This window comes from Phascolarctos cinereus, unplaced genomic scaffold, assembly GCF_003287225.1.
Source record: "Phascolarctos cinereus isolate Bilbo 61053 unplaced genomic scaffold, phaCin_HiC Scaffold_9;HRSCAF=440, whole genome shotgun sequence".
In the NCBI taxonomy this organism is placed as follows: Eukaryota; Metazoa; Chordata; class Mammalia; order Diprotodontia; family Phascolarctidae; genus Phascolarctos; species Phascolarctos cinereus.
The window spans coordinates 210,874,728-210,895,913 of NW_027556402.1; the positions used below are offsets into that span (position 1 = coordinate 210,874,728).

General features: G+C 38.1%; 1 protein-coding gene across 2 annotated transcripts in view; it reads right to left on the reverse strand.

Moving 5' to 3' along the window:
* The window catches only part of PDE3B (phosphodiesterase 3B), a 160,402-nt gene that overhangs the window by 73,896 nt on the left and 65,320 nt on the right, over positions 1-21,186 (reverse strand). For both annotated transcript variants that reach the window (XM_078148502.1, XM_021005329.2), the window contains exon 2: positions 1,863-1,913. In XM_078148502.1, the coding sequence (XP_078004628.1) occupies positions 1,863-1,913 (51 nt within the window). The remainder of the gene's footprint in view (positions 1-1,862; positions 1,914-21,186) is intronic.

The window sequence follows — 21,186 nt, forward strand, 5'->3', positions numbered from 1 at the left end:
ATATAAACTCCTCTCTTTTTCTTCCAGGACCAAATAGATTAAAGATCTCATTGAGATAACACATATAAAGTGCTTTGACCACCTTAAAGAATTACATAAATGCTAGCTATTATGACTGTTATTATCATCATCATCACCAATAATAACCTGGCCCTGTCCTACCTCTCTAGTCTTCTTATACTTCACTCTGCTATGTGTCCCCTTTTCTCCATTCACACAGTTACCATCCCAGGTAGATCCCTCATCACTTCCTACCCAGACAACTACAATATCCTCCTAACTTATCCTATTTCCCCAGTCTCACCTCCCTCATGTCCATCCTTGTCTCTGCTGTCAAAATAATCTTCCTCCAGCATGGGTATGACCATGTCACTCCCCAGCTCAGAAATAATGACTGGCTTCCTATCATCTCAAAGAGAAAACACAAACTCCCCAGCCCCACACTTCAATACTGCTCCAGATTTATTCCACTTCACTCTTCATAACATACTCACATTCTAGCAAACACAACATCTTCCTCTTCCTCACACAACATCATATCTTCTGGCTGTCCAGCATGCCTGGAATAGATTCCCTTCTTAGCTAAGCCTCTGCAAATTTCTAGCTGCCTTTAACCTTCTCCTTGTTAGTAATTTCTTCCTCCTCAAATTTTATTTTATTTACATTGGTTTTTCATGGATCCTCCAGGAGAACATAAGCTCCTCAAAGGCAGTCACTGTTATCTTTGTTGTTGTCTTTGTGGCGCCTTTGCACATAGTGGGCACATAATACGTATTTGTGGAACTATAATCCCATCCAACAAGTTGCTGCAATAACAACCTGTCCCTATTTATCTCAGATCTACCTGTTCCATGGCCCATTCTACTACAGTCTGCTCCTCTTCTAGCCACTTTCAGTGTACCTTAGGAGCTTTGTTGTACCTCGGCCTAGCTGGCATCATCAAACCTGTCCTACAATACCCTCTTCTCCAAATCTGCCTACTAACCTCCTACCTGTTCTCCAGAGACAGCCCACACTGCCACCACATTTCCCTGAGGGCTTGCCAAGCTCACAAACTTGGCCTTCCTTGATTCCAACTTCCAAGCTTGAAATAGTTTCTACTTTCTCTAAACTCTATCTAGTAGGACTCTTGCACTTGGCACATGCTAGTTGCTATTGTAGTAATCTGTGTATGTGCTTTAGCTTCTCTCCTAGATCATCAGTGGGGAAAAGGTGAGAAGGAGAGCAGGGCAAATCTAATTTATTTTCATATCTCTCTCAGTGCTGACAGTGCTTTATATATAATTGATAATTGAACACATGACTCAAAAATACTTTAGTATTTGTTGTATTAATAATGAATAAAGTTTTGTGCTTCTTTTTCTTCATTTTAAAAATAATCAAAGGGAATTAATTTTTTAAGTACTCTAAATTGATTTTTTTCTCAGTCAGAAGTCCTCAATTTTAAAAAATGGGTTCTTGTACTAATTTGGGTTGAAGCCTAAGCTAAGCCCAGGTTATCCCATGACAACTGCTTGTTTTTTAAACCATAGAACCACAGAATTTTAGAACTGGAAAAGACCTCAGTAGCCATCTAATCTAACTTACACCCAAAAAGGAATCCCCACTACAACATACCCGACAAGAGGTCATCCAGCCTCTTGCTTGAAGAATTATTTTTAAATGAGCTTTTGGGGGGGGTCACTTGCCTCTTTATCCTACAAGTGGAATTCAGAAAAAAGATCCATTTAATTGCAGGTTCTAATTCATTATATTCCAGATTATCAAGTTCTTACTACAGGAAGTTCTGATTCTAAATTTCAATGTTTCTTTTAAGTTTTTCACAAACATCACTCTTCCTTCATGCTCATGCACGCACTCACCTGATAATGGGGTTTAGACCACTGCTTCAAGTCCCAATCCCAAAGAATCATCTGAAAAAAAAAATAAAAAGAAATTTCATTCATTTAAAAATTAACAGAAACGAAAAGGCTGTAAAGGCAAAGTTTAGCTTTTTCAGCTCTAGCTACTTAAAAAAAAACAATATTTGGCAATGGAATCAACAAGAAGTGGAGGCAAAATTATTTTCAAACAATACTTCATTAATCCAAATCAAGGGAGAGGCCACGGGTTCCCCACTCCTGATCCAAATATTAGTTACTGAATACGTGAAGAGAATTACAGAAAAAGCAAACAAATTAGCAAACTTCATAGCAGGTATTGTCTAGGAAGCGTTAATAGTATAAAAACAAAAATCATAGTATTGTTATAAATAAACAAAAAAATCATCACCTATCACCCACCCGGCCAGTGAACATTTGATGCCAGTGAGGGGCGCTGCTTCCCTAGGATATCTAAGGTGCTGCTATAAAAAGCAGTCCTCACCTAAACCCGGCATGTTTCCTGTGGTCGCATCAAGCATAAATGAGTAACTTTCTCAAAGATACTTTCATCCCTACTCCATGTACAGTTAATTCTTGATTCTCCATACACAAAGGATTGATGAAAGCTCTTCCATCTTCAGCTGCCCCCAAATATACTTACAAACCTGCTTCTCCATCTCAGGGAAGTAGGAGGAGCCTTAGAGAATTTTTTATTTTTGTCCACTTTTCTGGAACATATGTCTCTTCCATAAAGCAAGACTGAACTGCCAAAGTGGAGGGATTTATAGAACTTGGGAGTTAGGAAGATTCTGGTTCAAATCTCAACTCTGACCCAGTTACTAGTTGTGTGAGCCAGGGCAATTCATTTAACCTATCTGAGCCACAGGTGATTCTCTAAAAGTCTGAATTATAGATGGACGGTAATCTGCCTTAGCAAAAGGAATTCCCAGACTGTGGCAGAAATCATAGGTCCTTGACATACTGACATAAATAGTAGCCACATCTCTTCCTGTGTTCACTAGAACAGAACAGTGCTGCTGGAAAGGGCCTAGAAGTCATCTAGTCCAGTGGCGGCAAACTCAAATAGAAAAAGGAACCAATAAGTCACACATAAGGATCCTGACAGCTGCATATTGACTTAGAAAACCACATACTGGAATTATCTATATTCTATTATACTTGTATTTTGTTAACTCTTGCCCAGTTACACTTTAATCTGGTTCTGAGCTGCCTGTACAGTGTGGTCTGGGGTAGTATTTGGCCCCTAGGGCTGGGCCAATCCCCTCCTTTTACATATGAGAGGTGACATAATTTGCCAACAGCACAGAACTCATGATTTACAAAATGTGGGCTCCAAAGTAGTTCGTCTGTCCTTAAGTTTGTGATTTTTTCTACATCATACTGTCTCTTGGTATTAACGTGTTCTGTAGTATTCTAATATCATTATGAACCACGATTAACACAGTAAGGGAAGGTTGTGGGGTGAACGAAACACTCTAATGCAAAGTATATGCAGCATTTGTTAAATAGAGCATAGATTGTCTGATTTTTGCAAGATAAATTGGTTCTAAGAAATTCCATTTTTCTGTCATTGCTCCTTTTCTATTTCAATTCAGAATGTTAGACAAGGTCCACAAAGACAGGGCCCAGGTAGGTCTCAGTTTAGATGGGAATCTCAACTGGCAAGTCCAGTGCTCTGCACAGAGAAGGCTCTAAATGAACAGGTGTAAAATGGAACCTTTTTGCTAAGTCACAGGTAGAGAGGAGCAAATTAATATCAAACACATTTTTTAAAAATAGGCTGCCATTCAGGCCTTTTTCTTTTTATCTTTAACATTATAAAAAATGAAAAGGGGGGGGAAGAATTGCTTAAATGAAACATGGGAAGTCTTTATCACCCTCAAAGTGAAACTCAATTATAAAGTATACACCCTTGGGTAAAACTGTGGTAATTCTTTCTCATCTGAATTATTCCTTAACTTCTCTACTGAACCCTGACAACTAAAACATGAACAATAGGGCCAGCCCATACAGCTCCTCGAAGCAAGCACAGATGTTTGTGTATGGAAGGCATTCTGAATGGTGCTGTATCATGGAGCGCTAGGCCTTATGTCAGGTACCAGGGATAAACAGCAAAGCCAAAAAAGAAAGCACTCCCTATTCTCAAGAAACTTATACTCAACTTAGAGGAAACACATGTATAGGCAAATATATACAAAATATGTTCAAAGGAAATACAAAAGAGAGCATGAACAACTGGGAAAGAGAAAGGTCTTCTGGTAGTGGGTTGTAAGAGAGATGAAAAAGAAAAATAATATCAAAAAATAGGAAAAATCATAAAAATGCTCAGAAAAAACAGAAACAACTTTAGAAGGAGATATAAACACTACTGTACTAAATTTAACATACACTTAAAAACTGTATGTAACAGTTTATAATTTCATAAAAAATCATCTTTTTTGTTCTTGGCATACCAAAATGTGTATCGATTAAATTGATAATGAATAAAGAAAATTTAAATTTAAAAAAGTTCCCTAGGGTTGGTGGCACCCCTAAGCTATTCTCTGGAAGAAGCTAGGAATTCTACTAGATGGAGATGAGGGGAGAAAGTATTCCAGGCATGAGGGAGAGTCTGGATGAGGGCACAGGTGCAGGAGACAGAATGGCACATATAGGAACATATGGGAAACAAGCAAGTTTGGCTGGGACACAGATCGTGTTAGGAAAGTTAACATGAGATTAGCTGAGAAAGACAGATTGCAGCCCAATACTGAATGGTTTTAAATGACAGGAGTTTAGTATATTTCATCTTAAAGATATGGGGAGCCATTAGAGTTTACTGAGCAGGTAAATGACATGGACTAGGGTGATAGCCATGGTGAGAAGAATAAAAGAAGGAAGAGATGGTGTTGAGGTAAAAGTCAGTAAGACTTGGCAACTGACTGGATGGGACAAATGAAGAATTGAGGATTAATCTAAAGATTTCAAACCTGAGTAATGGAAAGGATGTGGTGCCCTCAATGGAAACAGGGAAGTTAGGAAGAGGGATGAATTCTGAAGAAGGATAATGAATTCTGTCTTGCATGTCCATCAATCAATCAGCAAGCATCTATTAAGTTGCTACTATACGCCAGGCATTGCATTCAAAATTTGGTTCTTCACATGTGACACTACTTCTAAAAGTATAATTACTTTTAATGATGTGTGATATTTACCTTTAGAAAGAGGTGGCAATAGATATTTCCTGAGAAAAGTCAATCAAACTGTTAGAGATTTGTTAAATGAATTTTTACAGTATAAAGAAGTATACTGTGAAACATTTGGAAAGTAACTCAAGGATTAGAAATAGGCCAGAGCCAGACTTCTTGTAGATTTTTTTTTAGAGTCTAGAGACAGTACACATGGCTCTTGTGATAGTGGTGCTATAAACCCTACCTATGCATAGTATTGGACTTTCTCTATCTTTTAATTCTCATATAATTGGACATTAGACACTGTGACTTCAGAAAAGTCATTTAACTTCTCTATGGGACTCTGTTTCATCTGTAAAATGAAAGGGTTAAAAAAGATGATATCTAAGGCCTTCCAACTCTGATTCTACATTTCTAAATGTCAATGTATGTCCAGTCATCAATATTAAAACTAGCAGGTACATCTAGTATCTGAACCTAGCCTTGGCCCCCACACTGTTTGCCCACAACCCCATGCCAGGGGTTCCTCAGGTGCTCTGTGCTTGACTCTCAAAAGCCTTCTCTCTATTCTGAACTGGGACAGACACATGGCTCAAGGAATCTTGTATACCACAGGACGATCACTGGCACTGTCCTGTTCAACATTTGTACTTAAGACTTCAAAGCACAGATGGCTGCTTATCAGATTTTCAGATGACAGAAAGCTGGAAGAGGCAGCTAAACATATGAGATGACAGAATCAGAATCCAAAAAGGATCTCAACAGGTTGGAACAGGAGCCTTATAGCTAATGAGATAAAATGTAACAGGGCTAAATATAAAGTCCTGCACTTGTTTTGCAAAAAATCAACTAGACAAGTACAAAATGAGAAAGATATGGAAAAAAGATCTTTCACATGTAAAATCCCTACAAGTTCAATATGGCCCAACAACATGATGCTGTCAACCAAAAAGACTAATATGATATTGGGCTGCATTTACTGAAGTAGACTGTCCAGACCAATGGAGGTGATAGTCACAACAGACACTGTCCCCTCCCTGGTCAGACTTCATTTCAGTAACGTGTTCAGTCGTGGGAGCCACATTTTGAGAGGATCAATGCCAAGCTGAGGCCAGTTTATTCCCAGAGAAAGGTAGGCAGGATGATGAGGAGACCAGAAACCACACAGATTGTTGGAAGGAAAGGGGAATGTTTAACCAAGATAAGATAAAACTAGAGGGGGGAGATGGTAGCTACTATCACATATCTGAATGGCCATCATAAAGAAGAAAAAGGATGACACTTGTTTTGCTTAAAATAGGTTGGATCATCAGGAAATGATCTTTCCATCACTAGAAGTGATCAAGCAGAAACCGTACAACTATCGGAATGCAGCTCTAAATAGCTTTGCTTCAGGAAGAAGTTGTACTAGAGGTCCACTAAGGTCCTGTACCACTGTTAAGATTCTGGGTCGCATCTTCTCCAAGAAGCCCCTCCTGGTCCTTAATCTTGGCACCTTGCTACTGACGCAATCTCCAATTTATCCTGCATATATCTAGTTTGTACATAGTTGATTCCCCTTTGTAATTGTGAGTTCCTTGAGAGCATGGATTCTTTTCTGCCTCTCCTTGAATCTCCAAGATAAAATGTATCACAGTGCCTGGCACACTGTAGGCGCTTAAACCCTTGTTGATTTGATTTGACTCTGGCACACTGAGTACAGGGCCAGGGTTAGAAATCATATTCTTTTCTGAAGGTTGTATTACTCTGAAAGTTTTACTTGCATTTTTCAAGAAATAAACAGGGTGGAAATGACTGTTTCCAGAACAGTCTCAGGACTACAACTATAATTTGCTGCCATCAACTGGCTAAAGGTCGTCAAGGCAGTCTCTAGGCTGGAAAGCCACCCTCAGCACCTCCAGCCTACAGTCAGCTCTCAGCTCCTTCCTCATGAACCTGCTCTAGAGAATAAAACTGGAAAGATAGACCAGATACTCAAGGGATATTTTTAGATACCAAGAACAATGTAGAATGTTTGTAAAATGGGGGAATAACAGAATTGTAGAATTTTAGTGCTGGAAAAGACCTTAAATACCATCTGACCCAACTCACTTCATTTTACAAAAGAACAGTGAGACTGACTGAAGAACCAAGGCCACATAGCAAGTCATCAGCCATCTAAAACTAGAACTCACTAGCCTTATGACGCATTCTCAACACCACACCATGTTTTTCCCCCTAGAGCAGCTACTCCTCCACTCAAGTTCAATAATTAGATGACAGTGACTATAAGAAATGTATTTGCTCAAGAAAATTCACCAAAACAACCAGATGTTACTAACAAATGACATAAAAACTGGAAGAAGGCCATCCTGTAAGGTATAAGAGAGTCTTTAAAAAGATCTTAAATGTAAAGTATTAGAGATCAGTGCAAATTATAAAAGCACAAAATTAATTCTAAAAGTTGATTATCAGTTAAGTAAGCATAAGCCAAAGAACAATACCAAAAACCAGACTCAGAAAACGACCACTGCAAGAAGAGACAACATTGCAATACCTGGCACGTTTCCAAAACTTTCCAAGGAAGCAGCACTATAGTCTGTTTATCAATTAAAGCAAAAAAGATAACTAGAGTATACAGACTAAATAAAAATCATGATGTAATCTATTTGCCACAGGATATCAAGGTGTTCATTTCATAAAGATACTTAATCCCAACAGGATCCACAAGATGTTGCCATACGACATTGTATACTGAGTCACAAACTCTCCTAACCCTTAATTTTCAGGATGATAAAAGTGTTACAGACTGGATTGTAAGAATTTTCCAGTTTTTCCTGCAGGTGTGAAAAGTATTGTCAGTTATATGACTACTATAAAAATTTAAGTCTCTAAAGTGTTATTTTTAAAATACATAGAATTTGAAAATGCCTTAACTCTATTACAGGTACTACTGATTTAATGGAAATCTGCTATATCTTCCTGTTACCAAAATGCTGATACTTTGGTATGAAAATTTAAAGCTCATTACATTAATAGCAAAGGCTGAGCATTCATTCTCCCTTTAGTATTCTGTGATCCTCTCGAAGTTCAGCCCCCAAAGAATGATAGAATTAGAAGAGTCTTTATTGGTAATCTAATCCAATCCTCTCATTTTACAAGCAATATGCCTTATTGTATATTGGAGAGGGGTGAGATCCTGTTATATGAGTATTCAGGTATGCATTCCCCATGTTCACATAGTTGCTGGTGCAACAGGGTGTTGGTGCACACCGTGATGACCTAAGATGGAAGGCCCAGCTTCTGGGAGAAGACATTTTGTGTCCCCCTACAATGTGGGTGGAAGTAGCCTCTTTCCAACTGCTATTTAACCAGAACAGGATGCATCTTTAAAAACTATCAAACTAAGACACAAGTTCTCTTTCCCCTTGTGCCCTTTTCCCCACTCAATGTCCAGAGAGGATGAAAGTCAAGGTTCACCCAGAGCAGGGCACCATGAACTTAACCAGTGAGAGAGAAGTAAGGGTTACTCCCCACCCCACCCCTCAAGACCCAAGAAACTGGCCTGAGGTTTCTGTTCGGTCTGTTCCATTCATAATCTTCTCAGTTCTAGATACAGGTAATAACCCCCACCAGAACTGTAACTGACCCAGGATTCCCGGCCAGAAGCACAGCCAGTCAGTCTAACAGGGAAGTCCTGAGAAACTAAGATGGCTAAGACTCAAGCCTAAGAGGGCCTCGGACTTGGAACTTAGGACTATGTAATTTAGAAAACATGCTAAACTATAAATGATTCTAATCCCATTCCTCTTCCTGGATTATAAAGTGGGGGGGAACTGTGCCCCACATATGTTAAGGGGTACATTTGTATATTTGTTTTTACACCTTTGAAGTAACTATTCCCATATAAAAACTAATCTGAATCTTAAGTAGTTAAATGGAACTGGGGTACACAGGATCCTCCCTACGAGTGAGGGAACATAATCCGTGAGGGTTGGAGCCAATGTAGAGAGCCTAGATAACCCGGCCCTGTCAAGGTATTAGAGAACCTTGGTTGGGGAGCAGTGGGATGTAATAAACCTTTCTCATAAGTAGTGGAAGCCATGGGAATTTCTATTACACCAGGTTATATTTTGTTTGGGTACACATCTATGGTTTCATGGGTGTAGTCAACTCCCACTAAGAAAACTCCTTCTCCCAATGCAGTTCCGCATTTATTCTCCAACTTTAAGTTTTAAGTGTTTCCTGAAGACCCAAAAGTTAAGTGATTTGCACTTAATGAGCTGTGTGCTATTTAGCAAATATTCTCATTGTCATTCAACATTATTGCTAAAATTCCTATTCTAGAATTATTTATTGTGGATATAAGATGGAAGAAAGTTTGCATCACAAAGAAAGTATGTAACTGTAGACACATAGAGAGGCAGCTGGGTGGCACAGGAGGCTTGGAATCAGGAAGACTCATCTTCCTGAGTTCAAATCTGGCCTCAGACACTTACAAGCTGTGTGACCTTGGGCAAGTCACTTCACCCTGTTTGCCTCAGTTTCCTCATCTGTCAAATGAGCCTGAGAAGGAAATGGCAGACCCCTCCAGTACCTTTGCCAAGAAAACCCCAAATGAGGGAAGAGTCAGACATGACTGAAACGACTAAACAACAACCACAACAACTAGAAGTTGTCCCTGAACTGGAGTCTTCCCAACCCTTCAGCTATTCTCTGTAACTGCACTAGGCAGCCTCCGTTTAGGTCGGGTAATGAAGCAAAAGTCTCTCTCACATTGTGAGCAGGCATTTAATTGAGAATGATCTGCAAATCAAGGGATGAAGAGAGGCCTTTGGAAAAAACTACAAAGCCTTCCAATACTTTCATAGCAATGACCCTCTTCCTTAGGATCACAGTGAAAAAGCCAAACACTAAAAAGATGTCTTTTAGGACCTTATCACCCAATTTTGTCCAAAAGATTACATCCCTACCAAAAATCAACACTTGATTCAATCTTTGTTCATTCTAAGAATTAATTAAATATTAGTTCCAGGAATTTATATTTAACATTTTATTAAATGTAAGATAAAATAAGCTTTTTCATAATTTGTTTCATTTTCCAAGATAAAGTCTCAATCAAATCTTTTATTTTCATTGTTTACTATAAAATCCTAGTTTCTGCTCTTTAGATGGATTCATATTGAGTAGCTCTTTTCAGGTACCAATTATCCTTAATAAGGCCTTCCTATTTCTACAAAATAGCAAACTTTTTCTAATGCACCCTTTCTTCCATCTTATATCCACAACAAATGATTTTAGGATAGGAATTTTAGCAATAATGCTGAACAGCAATGAGGAAACTTGCTAACCAGAAGTGAGGGTCATTACTGGAATTACATTATAACAATTTCACAATACGGCTCTTTACACTGTAAAAGTTCATTTAACAAAATCTATGACAATATGATTTAACATTTTCAGTGAATTTCTGTTGCCACATCTTTCTAAAGGCAAATATTATACATCATCTAGAATGATCACATTTTAAAAGGTATTTTTTCCTAAGCAGCCTGTGAAGTCTACAGTATTACTCTAAGGGAAAAGAGTTAAAAAATAAGTCTTTGATTTAATAAAACACTTGTCCAACACCTTTCATAATGCCATCATTTAACTGCAACTTGTTCGTGCTACAAAACTGTATTTTAAGTAAAAATTTTCTGATTGAGCGTGACCAGAAGCCAAATTTGTCTTGCACAGCTCTACAAACCAACAAAACCACAGGGAGACGTCAGCAGTATAATCAGGAGATATTATCAGGTTCAATTACGTCAATGAGGTTTATTTCATTGTTCCTCATGTAGCTCAAGAGAAAAACATATATGTTCTTATAAAAATTCTGTTGATAACTTTTTGTCTTTACATCATATTAATTTCTGATTAAGGCCTTACTGCTTAATAAGGTGCTTACTAAGTAGCCAAAAGCATCTTTCCTCATCTCCTTCCCAGTGAAGTCTCTCTTGTAGCAAAGATTCATAAAGAGAAAAAAACTAAAACTGTTATATTTCAGTGAATTTTAAAGTTAATATGTTCTGTACAATAAAGTTGTGAAATAACTGTGGCATAGCAAACACTGCAGGAGGCTCTTGAAGTCACACCACCTCAAATACAGGACAGAGACAGAACAAGAAGTCAGGAACACTGAGGTCTAGGATCACATCTGGTCACTGATTTCTATGATATTGGACAAATCGTTCTGCTTACATGAACCTCAATGTGAGTTGCAAAATAAGGGGATTAGTCTAACATCACTTCCAACTGTAACATTCTAAGCTTAACATTTGCTACACACTGGATTATGAAAACATCAGGCTGTATGGTACAGTGAATAGGGCACTGGTCCAGGAATTAAGAAGACCTAGGTTCCAACTCTGCCTTACACACTTACTACTCAGATAAGTCACTGAATCCCTTAAGCCTACTTCCTCATCTGCAAAATGGGGATTATACTAAAAGCAACAATCTCCCAAGGTTTTGTGAGGATCAAATGAGCTAGTATATTTAAAGTACTTGTGCAAACCTCATACTTCCATGTAACTATCACAATCATTATTTCTTGAACGATTTGTTTCTTAAGAAGCTCTCAAATTGTCAATCTGCCCCCCTCCACAGTTTTACTACAAAATTTCTGTAACTTTGTTCTTTGCAGTCTTTTTTAATAAAAAAAAAATCATTCTCCCTCCTTCCTATCCCCCATTGAAAAAATAAAAATATAACCATTGTAACAAATACTCATAGTAAAAAAAAAAGCAAACAAACAAACTCAATTCCAGCATTGGTCATGTCTAAAACATATGTCTTGTTCTGCAGCCTATGGCCATCACCGGTCAGGAGATGGGTACCTTACTTGATTTCTGGTCCTCTAGAATTGTGGTTAGTCTTTTCATCAGTAAGTGCCCTTAAAACTATCAAAAGTGTTTTTTCAGTGTTGTTATCATTGTACAAATTGTTCTCCTGCTTCTGCTCACTTCCCTCTTCATCAATACATTACCCTCAGGTGAAATGCTGCACCCTATGGACCATGAGACTTTTCCATCTGATTTGCAGAAGTGCTGTTTCCTTCATTTGAAGATGAGCTCCTTGAGAACATGGACAATTTTCCTTTTCTATTTGTAACACCACGGCACATAGTAAGTGCTTAATAAATACTTTATTCATTCACTCATGCATTCAACCCAGGTTTCTCCGAAACTATTCCTTTCACCATTTTTCACACCACAATTGTATTCCATTACATTCATATATTATAATTTTTTCAGCCATTCCCTAATTAATGAACACCCTCTTAGTTTCCAGTCTTTGCCACAAAAAAAAAAACCTGGCTATAAATAGTTGTTGTACATATGGGTTCTTTTCTTCTTTCTTTGATCACTTCGGGGAACAGTGGAGTAAGTGGGTCAAGGAGTATGATCAGTTTAGTAACTTTTGGGGCAGAATTACAAATTGCTTACAAAATGGCTGCTCACATTCACAGTTCCACCAATAATTCACTAATGTCCCTGTTTTCTCTCACAGTCCTTCCAACATGTTATTTTTCCCCTTCTTTTGGTCAACTTTTTCAATCTAAGAAATGTAAGGGGGAGAGGAGGCGGAGCCAAGATGGCAGAGTGAAAGCAGTGACTTGCTTCGGTTCTCCCCCAAACCCATCAAAATTCCTATTAAAAAAGGCTCTAAACAAATTCTACAGCAGCAGAACCCACAAAAAGACAGAGTGAAGCAAATTTCCAGCCCAAGACAACCTGCATGATTGATCAGAAAGGTAGATCGTGCCGGGCTGGGAGTGGAGCGTAGTGTGGCAGGGGCGCACAGGCCGCAACAAACCTGGAGCAGGCCTCAGAGGACTGAATTGGGCAGAGCTGTGGCAGTTTCCAGACTCCTCAATCCAGGAATGCCAAAGACTTAGAAGGTCAGTGGGCAAAATCTGTTTCTGCAGTGCTGAAAGAGAAAGTAGGTCTCGGAGCCAGTTCCAGAGTGCAGAGCACAGGCCCAGAGTGGTGGCTGCATTCTGAGCTTCCAGCACACAGACTGAGGGGGAATCCAGCAGCTGATCAGAGGGGGATTGCAGGGATCTCTTTGCCAGTGCTGAGGCAGGAATCTCTTGCTTTGCCCGTGCTTGGATCTAGGTCACAGAGGGTGAGGAGGAACGATGGCATGGTAGAGCTTGCAGTGGCTGTGGAGAAGAAACCTTCCCCACAGTTCCAAGACAGAAAAGAGTGCTTGTGGTCACTAACAGACCAGAGCACAGGCCAGGAAAGGAGTAAACACCTCGCCCCTTATCACACCACCTTGCAAGAACTGAAAATTAACAGGTCCCTACAAGTATCTCTGAAAACAGCTGTACAAACCCCTGAAGCTTGGGACAGTACATTCTCCACATCGGAAGCAGACTCCTACCTTAACAAAGAGATTAAAACTCAAGTAATTGGCCAGGATCATGAGCAAGCAGCACAAAAAGAGGCAGACTATATTATCTTACTTTGGTGAAAAAGAAGATCAAAATATACAACCAGAAGAAGACAACAAAGTCAAAGCTCCCACATCCAAAGCCTCCAAGAAAAATATGAATCAGTCCCAGGCCTTGGAAGAGCTCAAAGGGATTTTGAGAAGCAAGTGAGAGAAGTAGAGGAAAAACTGGGAAGAGAAATAAGAGTGATGCAAGAAAATCATGAAAAACAAGTCAACAGCTTACTAAAGGAGACCCAAAAAAATACTGAAGAAAATAACACCTTAAAAAATAGCCTAACCCAAATGGCAAAAGAGGTCCAAAAAGCCAATGAGGAGAAGAATGCCCTAAAAAAAAAATTGGCCAAATGGAAAAGGAAGTCAAAAGATTACTGAAGAAAATACTTCCTTAAAAATTAGAATAGAGCAATTGGAAGCTAGTGACTTTATGAGAAATCAGGATACTGTAAAACAAATCCAAAAGAATAAAAAATAAAAGACAATGTGAAATATCTCACTGGAAAAACAACTGACCTGGAAAATAGACCCAGGAGAGAGAATTTAAAAATTATTGGACTATCTGAAAGCCATGATCAAAAAAAGAGCCTAAACATCATCTTTCAAGAAATTACCAAGGAAAACTGCTCTGATATATTAGAACCAGAGGGCAAAATAGAAATGGAAAGAATCCACTGATCTCCTCCTGAAAGAGATCCCCAAAGGAAAACTCCTAGGAATATTGTAGCCAAATTCCACAGTTCCCAGGTCAAGGAGAAAATATTACAAGCGGCCAGAAAGAAACAATTCAAGTATTGTGGAAACACAATCAGGATAACACAAGATTTAGCAGCTTCTACATTAAAGGACTGCAGGGCATGGAATGCAATATTCCAGAGGGCAAAGGAGATAGGATTACAACCAAGAATTACCTACCCAGCAAAACAGTATAATCCTTCAGGGGAAAAAACGGTCATTCAGTGAAATAGAGGACTTTCAAGCATTCTTGATGAAAAGACCAGAGCTGAATAAAAAAATTTGACTTTCAAATACAAGACTCAAGTGGAACATGAAGAGGTAAACAGCAAAGAGAAATCATAAGAGACTTATTAAGGTTGAACTGTTTACATTCCTACATGGAAAGATGGTATTTTATTATAACTCATGAGACATTTGTCAGTATTAGGGTAGTTGGAGGGGAAAAAATTATATGTGTGTATGTAGATAGACAGATAGACAGATAGATAGATAGATAGATAGATAGACAGACAGACAGACAGACAGACAGACAGACAGACAGACAGATAGATAGATAGATAGATAGATAGATAGATAGATAGATAGATGGCACAGGGTGAGTTGAAGATTAAGGGGTCATATCTGGAGAATAAAATTAAAGGATGAGAGAGGATTATACTAGGAGAAAAAGAAAGGAAGAGGTAGAATGGGGTAAATTATCTCACAAAAAAAAACCAAAAGAAAATGCTCTTATAGTAGAAGGGAAACAGGAGGAAGGTGAGAGGGAATGAGTGAATCTTATTCTCATAGGATTTGGCTTAAGGAGGGAATAACATACACATTCAATTGGGTATGGAAATCTGTCTTACCCTATAGGAAAATGGGGGGGGGGAAAGGGACAACAGAGCAGGGGATGATAGAGAGGAGGGCAAACTGGGAAAGGGGGTAATCAGAAGCAAACACTTCTGAAGAGGGACAGGGTCAAAAGAAAGAATAGAAAAATGGGGGGGGGGGCAGGATAGGATTAAGGGAAATAAGAGTTAGTTTTTCATAACATGTCTACTAAGGAAGCGTTTTCTATAACTGCCATGTATAACCTATACTGAATTGTTTGCCTTTTCAATGAGGGTGGGTGGGGAGGGAGGAAGGGAGAAAATTTGGAACCCAAAGTTTTAAAAACACATGTTTAATAAAAATGTTTTCACATGCAATTGGGAAATAAGAAATACAGGAAATGGGGTACAGAAGTCTATCCTGCCCTACGGGAAAATAGAAGGGGAAGGGAATAAGAGAAGGAGGGGCAGAGACAGAAGAGAGGGTAGACTAGGGGAAGGGGTATTCAGAAGGTATGCCATCTTGGGGTGGGGGGAGGGGCAAGATGGGGTGAAAATTTGGAACTCAAAATCTTGTTGAAGTAAATGTTGAAAACTAAAAATAAAAGGTATATCAAAGAAAAAAAGAAACGTAAGGGGGAACTTCAGAGTTGATTTAATTTTCATTTTTCTAATTACTAGTAATTTAGAGAATTTTTTTCATAGTTATTGACAGCTTGGATTTTTTCCTTAGAAAATAACTTGCATATATCTTTTGCTCATTTATAGATTGAAGAATGACTCTTTATAAATTTGAATGTTTCTTACATACCTTGGAATTGAGACCTCTATAAGATTAAAATAAAGCAAAGATTTTCCCCCAAATTACCTGTTTCCCTTCTAACATTAGCTGCACTGGTTATGTTTGTACAAAAACCTTTTGAATTTTATATAATCAAAACTGTCATTTTTCAGTAATCATCTCTAGCCCATGTTTGATCATGAATTCTTCCCTTATCTACAGATCTAAAAGGTTAACTTCCTCCATGCTCCTCTAATTTATAATGTTACCCTTCATGATTAAGTAACATACCCTTGTGGAATTTATCTTGGTACATGATGTAATGTATTACTCTATACTCAGTTTCTGCCAAACTACTTTCCAGTTTTCCTAGCAGTTCTGGTGAAAAAGTGAGTTCTTACCCCAGTAGCCAGGGTTGGAGGATTTATCAAACACTAGGCTACCATGTTCATTTGCTTCTAAATGTTGTATACTTAATCTATTCCACTGATCAACTTCTCCATTTCCTAACCAATACCGAGTAACTGATTACTGTTTTGTAATTTAGTTTAGAAGCTGATACAGATAGATCCCCTTCCTTTTCACTTTTTTTCATTACTTCCCTTGTGATTCTTAACCTTTTGTTCCTCCATGGGAATTTTTAAACCATTTTTTTCTAGTTCTACAAAATCATGCATTGGTAGTTTGACTGGTATGGCACTGCATAAGTGAACTGATTTTAGTAATGATGTTGTTTTTAATTATATTTGTTTGGCCTCCCAGCTGTGCTTCTGACTCTTCTTTTAACTCTGCTACCATCATTCATCTGCTTTCTCATCTTGATACTTCCCTCGGTACCAGGGGCCTTCTCACTGTGGAACCTCCCTCCTCCCTGGCAACCCCTTTCTCTCACTGGCCAGTTCCCTCTGAGGCCTCCATTTTTGGGGACAGTCCCAGGCTGTACTTATGACTCTCTAAACTTTGCCACACCATGCTCTCTTGCTGCGGGTACCTTTCCCCAAAAACCCAATTATTTGTCAGGTCCCTTTTATGTGTTATCTCCTACCCTTACAGTGTAAGCTTCTTGAGGGCAGAGACTGTCTTTCCTTGTTATTTGTATTTACATCCTCAACACACAGAACAATACTTACTTCACTATGAGGATCAAATGACAGAGTATTTACAAAGTGTTCAGCACATTGCCTGGCACATGGCAAATAACTCAACAAATGTCTGTTTCTTTTCCTTTCTTTCCTAATAAATGTCTCGTCTGCTGTCTATCCACAAGCAACTGGTATTTCTCTGATTATTTGGGCCCATCTTTATTTCTGTAAAGAGTACTTCAGAGTTGATTTCTGTGTATGTCTTAGTCAGCAAACTACCAATTATTCTACACATTTATGGTTACTTTTAATGGAATTTCTCTCTCTTCCTTCTAGCACTTGGTGGTAATATACAGAAATGTTGATGACTTACATGCACCTATTTTATACACTGAAATGTTGCCAATATAGTTGTTTCAATTAATTTCTCTAAGTACATCATCAGATTATCTTTACAAAGCAATCACTTTGTTTCCTTTTCACCTATGTTTAATCTTTTAATTTCTTCTTCTTGTCTTATTTCTATAGCTACAATTTATAGCACTATTCCAAATACTAATGACGTTCATAGACATCCCTGATCTTACTGGGAAAACCACTCATTTATCCCCAATGCTATATAATGCTGACTATAGGTTTTAGAGATACTATTATATTTATAATATTATTAATAATATTATTATATATAAGGAAATGCCCACTTATTTATACTACATTCTATTACATATTGAAAGATTATTATATTCTATTATATACTGAAAGATAATCAACTGTGAAAGCCTTAGAAACTCTGATCAATACAATGATCCACCATAACTCCAAAGGACTCATGACAAACTCCATTTCCCCCATTTCTCTTTTTATTTTAAAAAGCTTTTAATTTTATTTATTAATTCGATGGATTTTTGTTTTTTATTTTGTTAATCTTTGATTTTTATTTTTTCAAAATTTGTTTCGCTATTTAATTCAGGTTTTTTGAATTTGATGAACTTCTAGATTTTTTTTTAAAGTTACATTTCAATTCAGTGATCTTTTTTTGTTAATGAAAATGTTTAAAGATAAAAAATTCTCTTATGTTTTGTCCATTTTAATTTTCAAGGAGTACCTGTTGCTTAGGTAACGTTCTTATCTCCTTATCTAAAATATTGTTCTTCTAAGTCTTTCCACCAAAACTGTCATTTCTTTTCCATTTTTTCTCCAAACTCTCATTACATTAGTAAAATCATTTTATACTCTTTTTTATAACTCTTGCTTCATTTTCTTCTATGAAGTGTACGGAATTTGTGCCCAAGCTGTCTTAACTTGAGGCTTTGCTTGTAGATGTTCTAGAGTCAATTTCTTCTTCTCAGTCTATGTCGTGGAAATCACTTTCACTATAACAACTCTTTATTGTGGGAGTTTCTGCTTACTCTTTCTTCCAGTCTTACACTTCCTGCATTAGGACTTTGTGTTAGAAAAGGCCTCTATGCACAAGTGAGGCAAATATCTATGATATACTTGATCCTTATTTTATAATCTCTTGGGTCCTGTTAACTCTCTGGGTAATGAATGCATAGTTTTTGAAGGATCTGAGAGGTGGCTCAAGCTAGGGACTTGTCAACATTACATGGGTCTAGGTAACACAACTGTAGGCTTGCACCTGCTTGAAGCTCCTGCAGACCACTGCTGGCCCCAATCCCAGTCCGGTACCTGGAAGGCTATGCAGGCTTACAGAACAGAAACGCAGATTCCCCAGAACTGGTTCTTTGGCTAAATTTTAGGCCTCAGAATGGGCCTTTTTAGCTGGGGGCTAGATCTGGACCCTCCAACAGAGTCAGAGCCACAAAACAGCTGCACATTCCCCTTTCTTGCAAACAACACAGCCTCAGGCCCACAATTCCCTTGCCCTGTCTGCCATCCCTAAGTACAGATTTTCCCTTTCTCGCCTTGGATCCAAAACCCAGCTCTGGCGTAAGAGTAACAGAGCTGCCAACTGGCTCCTGGTTCTGCTCACTACACAGCACTCAGCCTCTTGCTGCTGGGCCTCTGCTTACCACCGTACACAGTCTTGGGCCCAAGACTAATTCAAGCTGGACAGCTCTGGGCACAGCACCTTGTTAGACAGATCCTGTCCCAAGTGTCCACAGAACTATGACTTTTTTCCTGGTTCTCTCAATGATGATTTGGTCAGGTGTTCTTTCTAAGACTTTGTTGGATTGGCCAAGGGGGAGAGTTGTGACTACCACTTCTTCCTACTCTACCATCTTGGCTGGTCTGCCCTTCATATATTTTTCTCACCCCTTCTTAAAGACAGAAGCTACAATACGAGCAGTACACTTAAGATTGAATTCTTCACTGCTTCTTCCTGTATATATGTTTTACCATTCCTTTTGCTTCTCCTATCAGTCCTCAGGACTCGCCAACTTCATGTTGCAATTAAGAAATTCGGGCTATGATATATGACTTATGTTGCTTTAATATTTGGAACTTTATACAGTATCTGCTTTGCTGCTTTGAGGTTACTGGCACTACTCAACAGCAAAGAATATGTCTGACTGCTAACTCTAGCTTTTCTTAGGACTTCATAGATTTGACAGCTGACATACTCATTTGTCAGTGGGCTTGCTTCTGTTTTAGAGCTCCTATTTAAAAGGGGGGAGGGAGATTGAAGTGTTTTTGTGATATTAAGATTTCTCTCCCCACATATCTCTCCATTCGTCCATAAGTACCAGAAGATACAGCTCTTCGCTGATTCTTTCTGTATAGATAATACTACCCATATTCACATTCTGACTCTAAAAAGGGCTGCTTAAAGAACATTTGCTAAGCATATAGAATGATGGTCTTTGTTACTTAAAAACTTTCCACCAGTATGCATTTTCAGTTACTGATATGAAAGTGTTCCAAAAGAATATGGTTGTACTCTGAAAGCTTGACCTTTTTGCCTCTGATCTTCTGGCATCATCTTGTCTCTTAACAAAAATGTGATCAGTTGGCGGTTTTTTATGTAACTGGCTTGCCATATTTGGCTACTTTGACATAGTGAAAACGTGACAATGCTTTTACAGAAGCATCAGTAAAATACACAGAATATTAGAGCTTAATGGAACCGTAGAGATCGTCTACTCAACTTCCTTCATTTTACAGACTGGGAAATCGAGGCCCTGAGGCATTCCTAAGGTTACAACTAATTGTAGGCATATTTGAGACGAGAAATAAAATCTCCTCTTAGGTTCTTCCTCTATATTGGTCTTTTGGATCAAAAGTTTTCAGAAGAGCAAATTGTACTTTATAATCCTCCTCACTTATACCCAAGACTTTTTTAAATAAAATTTTGCTTTTTCCAATTACATGTAAAAATAAATTTTAACATTAATTTTTTTAAGTTTCGAATTCCAAATTCTCTTCCTTCACCCTTCCCTGAGATGGTAAGCAATTTGACATAGGATATACAAAAAGAATCATGCAAAACATATTTCATATTAGTCATGTTGTGAAAAACACAAACCAAAAAAAACCCACAAGGAAAATAAAGTTAAAAAATATGTTTCAATCTGCATTCAGACTCCATCAGTTCTTTCTCTGCAGGTGAACAGCATTTTTCATCACAAATCCTTTGGAATTGTTTGGGATCACTATATTGCTGAGAACAGTGAAGTCATTCACATCATACAATATTGCTGTTACTGCATACAGTGTTCTCTTGGTTCTGCTCACTTTACTTTGCATCAGTTCATGTAAGTCTTACCAGATCCTGAAAGCCTCCTGCCCATCATTTCTTATAGTATTATAGTATTTCATCACAATAACATGCCACAAACTTGTTTAGTCATTCCCCAACTGATAAGCAACCTCTCAATTTCCAATTCTTTGCCACCACAAAAAAAAAAGGCTGTTATAAATATTTCTGTACATCTATGTCCTTTTTTTAATTTCTTTGGCATACAGACCTAGCAGTGATATTGCTGGATCAAAGGGTATGCAGTTTTATAATCCTTTGTGCATAATTCTATAATGCTCTCCACAATGGCTGGATCAGTTCATAACTCCACCAACAGTGCTGTAGGGCCCCACTTATCCTAAATCCCTTCCAACATGTGTCATTTACCTTTTCCGTCATATTTGCCAATCTGATAGGTGCATGATAGTACCTCAGAATTGCTTTAATTTTCATTTCTCTAGTTAATACTAATGGAGAGCATTTTTGTATTACTACAAATAGCTCTGATTTCTTAGTCTAAAAACTGCCTGTTCATATCCTTT